We start from the raw sequence: 5,108 nt of genomic DNA on the forward strand, positions 1-5,108 counted from the left end.
AGTTAAAATACTGATTCTTGCAGAGAGTCACATTATCCCTCAGGTCTCTCGAACTCACCAGGGCTGGAATTAGGCTTAGTTTAGCAGGAACCAGATTTTTGATCACTCAGCTACATTTTAGGCACATTTCAGTTAACGTGATGGACTGATCTGGAAAAAAAAAAAATCATTAGTTAAATTTCTGGGGTGGTTTCAGCCATTCACAACGATGAGCTTGGACAAAATTCAACCACAAGCGACTGTTGCCTTTAGAAGGGAAACATTAACTTGGTCGAAAACAGCGTCGCGAAGAGGACACAGCAGCCTCAGTTTCTAGAGTCCGGTTTGTTATAAATCTTGATCTGCCTGATTTGTTATTTGTTTAGCAGCCTTAAAAGGTAAGGAGGGGCATCCTGAAATTCTTGGCTGTAGACTTAAAACCAGACGCGATTTACATGGTGCTGCAAGGATATCTGTCACATCTCCTTAAAAAAAAAAAAAAAGAAAAGAAAAAAATAAAGAAAAAACCCCAACACAACAGCATTTACATTCCTTTCAGCTGAAATAGATGAACTGTCGTCATGTCTGCAAAAATAGAGGGGAAATCGCCACTGCTCGAGGTAGCGAGTTAAAGCTTGGTCGTGTTCTCGGGCTTCCACTCGGCTTCCTGGGAAGGGCAAGGGAAGGGGGACAGCAAGGACTTTCACAAAGGAGATGTCAGCTCCGTAAGGGGTTAGGTTCCCTCGCTGCATGCTGAAGGTATATTCATGACCTTTCCAACCGTGGCATTTGCGTATAGATTAGACCTCTCGCATACCCTTTTTAAAGCGATCCCTTAGAGCGTTGGCTTGGGAAGACACGGAGGAGAGAGCAGGAGTGGGATTTTAAAGCTACAAATGTCAGTTAGGAGGCACAGTGTTATTTTTCCCTTTAAAGGTCCGTGTACGGAGCTCGACGTTTCCACCGTTGCTGGCGCGTTCCTCCTGCGAAGCCCTGGCAGCGAAGGCCTCCGGTGTGCTCCTCCCCATCGCATACACCTTACAACACACGAAGTCGAATCCGTTGGACAAATCCTTCCACCCTCACAGACACGTGGTGCTTTTCTTCCTTAATGAGAGGTTTTAGTCACAAAACTGGATGCCAGACCTGATTTTATAGCAATTATTTAACTAAGAATCCTTCTGCCACCCTCGAAAGGGCAACCGAGATATCCAGTAGCAACATATACACATACATACAGATCTACACTATACACTCGGGACGACACAGAATGAGATTTCAGCTAATATAGCCTCTATTTGATTTCCTCAGAGCAGCAATCAGGTCCTTGCAACCCCTATACAAAACAGCAGTATTTTTTCCACCAGGATTTGGAGAGGTTTTTCATCTTGTCTGGAGTCCTACACTTGGATTTCTTTGGTTGCTGCTGGGTATCCGAGTACTGAATACCAGCCACGATTGCCGCATCAAAGACCTCCTTGAGGTTTTTCTGAGTCAAAGCCGAGCACTCGATGTAGGACGCGGCTTTTATTTCCTCGGCACAGAGCTTCGCAGCCTCCTCCGAGACCGGCTTTTCTTTGCACTTGTCCAGCTCGATGAGAACTTTGACATCCTCCCGGAGATCCGACTGCGTCCCAACCAGGATGATGGGTGCCTTGGGGCAGTGACATCGGATTTCGGGAACCCACTTCTCACTCACGTTCTGGAAGGACGAGGGGCTCACCACGCTGAAGCACAGCAAGAAGATGTCCGTGTTGGTGTAGCACAGAGGCCTGAGCTTGTCAAATTCATCCTGCATGGAACAAAATCACGTTAGCACCCCACGGAAAGAGCACGGAGGATGCCCCGGTACGCTCCCAGCTGTCATCTTAGAGGCACCTCAACATGAGCACCCAAAGCACCCAGCGAGGTCTGTTATGAGCAGAAGTCACCCATACCCAGCCTGAGGTCCACCTGGGCAGCAGGCACCTAGCCACCATCGGGCACGCAGGACAAAGGTGGTGGCTTCCCTGCGTGGCTGAGATTTTCTGACTGATGCCACAGCTTGTTTCGAGCGCTTAAATATTTCCTTCGCCCTCTGCACACAGGCCCTCTGCCCTACCCCAGCAAAGGAGCAATGCTGCGGGGAGTGGGTTATAGGAGCAATGAAACCAAAAATCAAAGTACGGGAGGGAGAAGGTACTTTTTACAGGTCCACCTCGTACAGGGCTGAGGCAGTGAGCTGCTCCGATGAGATGGGGAGTGCCCGCGTGCCCCAAAGCTGCTCTGCCAGCATCCCTGCCTCCGGAGAGGGGCAAGAACCAGGCAGGCAAGAGGCAGCAAGCGTACCTTTCCTGGAATCCTACCTTTCCTGGAATCAGCTTTTAAACTGGTGACTACTTAACAACATCCTACAGGATATGGGAATAATTTCCCTGCCATTGTGCGCAGGGATTTAAATCTGATGGCAGCAATAATGACTCACAATGTGCAGGCTTAACATGCCAATAGCATAGAGTAAGAGCTTTACCTTTCCTTCCCACCCATGCCACATCAAACAAACTGCAAACACGCCTCCCAGCGCTACCTGTCTTTTTTTTTTTTCTTTTTTTTTTTTTTTTTTCCCCCTTTTAGTGCAAATTCCAGCAAAGCAAGGCCCTTTTTCAGCTTCAGGAACTAGCCACAAGAAAGCCAAACACCTCAAGGTAACAAAGGCGTGCTGATCCTCAGCAAAGAATGCAGCAAGAAGCAAGGGTTAACTCCAGGCAGGCGGCTTTTATGCTGACAGCAGGATAAAAGCAGGGTAACACTAGCAGCCTGAACAGGTAGGATTTGCCTCAGCGGCAGTGACATTTTAATTAAAACGGCCCATGTTCTCAAAAGCTCTGAATTGAAAGTGCAAAGAACACACACAGCCGAAAACATCTCTCCGATAGCAGCAGTTTACTGCTGAATTGCAAGTCCCATGTTAATTTTCGAGAGGTGAAATTTGGCTTTAAAGCCTCTGGAGGCCCAGACTACGCAGTTTAAAGCCCCCTGGAAGAAGTCTTGTTCCGCCTAAATGAATTTCTTCCAGCAGTATCTCCGAGAGAGCGAGCAATTTATAAAACACGAGTCAAGAAAGCAAGCTTCATTAGCTCTCTCGATTCTGGGATTAAGCCTCTCACCGCCTGGCTCGAGAGAAACCCCGCATTTACCGAGATGCTGCTCTGAAGGACAGGGCCGTTTACAGCAAGGCCCCTTGCCATGTCAGCGCCTCTTCTTGCTACACGAGAAACCTCAAAAGGGCTCGATTCAACGGGTTCGAATGCCAAACCCAGACCTGAAGGGTTTGTGCCAAAATGAAACAGTGCCCTTGATATCCCAGGTACGCTCCCGCAGTTTCAGGGGCAGGTGCATGACCTGCAGGGGCTCTACACCCCTTTGGGTTGGCGATGCTGAAATACAACTTCCCTCTGCTTGGGGTGCTTCTTCAGCTGCAGATTTCAGCAGCCAGCTCACGGCAGCAGCAGTTTTACCAAAGTATCCAGCTAGGTACCTTTTACTCAGGATGACTTCTGTCGGTTTAGAGAACCCCTTCATTTTTACACCAGGGACTCTACCCATTCCAGCCACACTCGGGTACCCGGAGCAAACGCCTTAACCATCAAGGGCAGCCCAGGCAAGAGGTGACCGGACCTGCCTGTCCCTCCTGCAGCTTCTGGCCACATTTCCCGGCTGTCACCCGATGGCAATTTCACCTGCCACGCTCCACGTATCAACACGTACGGCCAAGGCTGTGGCGGTACCAGCCCGTCTCTTCAGCAGGACACGAAATCGTGGGACAGTTTTGCTGTTTTCCTTCGTATCATTACCTGCAGAAGGCCGCTTGTAGGATTTTAGCTTTGGTTTGTAGGGCACATGGGAGTCCTACACCGCTGTCTCGGACCGCGCAGCCCTTCAGAGCCCTTTCCTAAGTAGGGCGCCCAGTTGTAACTCCTCTAAATAGGTTTGTGTGTTAAGGCCGTTGAGATTTTTCAGCACGGTTTTGGTGAAGGCGGAGACCCAGATCCACCGAACCCCCACCGCCTTCAAACGCCTGCTAGGCAACAAAATACTTTTGGTTATTTTTGGCTAACCAGACTCAACGCCTGGCAAACAGCGTGGCACGCTGCTCGGGGCGGTACAAGCCAGGGACTTGCAGAAGATATAAGGTGGTAAGAAATGGACTTTTTTTATGTATCAGGCAAACTAGGAGCTGAGAGGCATCAGCCAGCCTCAACTCTTCAGGACTTCGATTACAGCTTTGGGGCGGCAGCGGTTTTTCAGGGGGTGGGAACGGCAAATACGAAGTCTCCAGAGACAACACCCACCGAGAGTTTTTTCTCCCTTAAGCTTCTGCCCCTTCAAAACCAGTCTCCATCTCCAGACACCTACGGCTGTAGACGCTTTGCACGCGTACATCCCGAACAGCAGAATTCTTAAACCCGCGGTTTTATTAGCAAAAAATAAAGACAGTGACAACGGCTCAAAGAGAAAACCAGGTGGCCGTTGAATCCCCAATATGTTCAGCCTTGCTAAGCAAAGCAGCAGCCTGAGCCAGAAAACCGGTCCCCAGCCCCTATCCCCCACCCTTCGACAGGCACCGGGCAAAGCAGCGGGTTAAGCGGCAATGAAAATGATAGCGGTTTAATAAGATGCTCAAACACCGGGAATCCTTTCAAATCCACAAAGTCATTAGCGGGACTACTTTGCGCAACAACTTCTCCCCTCCCGCTGTCACTTAAATCAAATGAGTGACTTCACTGACCTGACCAGCTGTGTCGCAGAGCTGAACTCTCACCGGCTTGCCATCGACAGACACGACAGCTTTGGAGAGAAAGGAGAAGGGAAGGGGAAAAGTGCGGTGAGTCCAACTTTACACGTTTTCCGTTTGAAAAAAAAAAAAAAAATAGAAAAAGGGAAAAAAAAAAAAAGAAGGGAAAGATTTACCATCCCTCAGTTCTCAGTCTTCTCTTCAATTGGCTTCGAGTGAACAACCTAGCGGAGCTGGAAGGGAGTCTCTGGCTAACACTGGGGCACGCACGAGCCCTTCAGGGCTTTCCGAGTGACTTCACCGCCAGAGATGAGGCAGGCACCGACGGCACCGACCCTCCGCTGGCAGCCGGGGC

At 49.6% G+C, this 5,108-nt stretch overlaps 1 protein-coding gene across 1 annotated transcript; it reads right to left on the reverse strand.

The window, feature by feature from the left end:
• Positions 1–720: 720 nt before the first annotated feature.
• On the reverse strand, positions 721–4,853 carry RHOU (ras homolog family member U; the record flags this gene model as incomplete). Its single annotated transcript, XM_009706479.1, has 2 exons — positions 721–1,771; positions 4,748–4,853. Coding segments are annotated over 2 exons (562 nt in total), but the record flags the coding sequence as incomplete, so codon positions are not given.
• Between the last annotated feature and the right edge of the window lie 255 nt (positions 4,854–5,108).

Source organism: Cariama cristata, unplaced genomic scaffold (assembly GCF_000690535.1).
Source record: "Cariama cristata isolate BGI_N322 unplaced genomic scaffold, ASM69053v1 scaffold4448, whole genome shotgun sequence".
Lineage (NCBI taxonomy): Eukaryota > Metazoa > Chordata > Aves > Cariamiformes > Cariamidae > Cariama > Cariama cristata.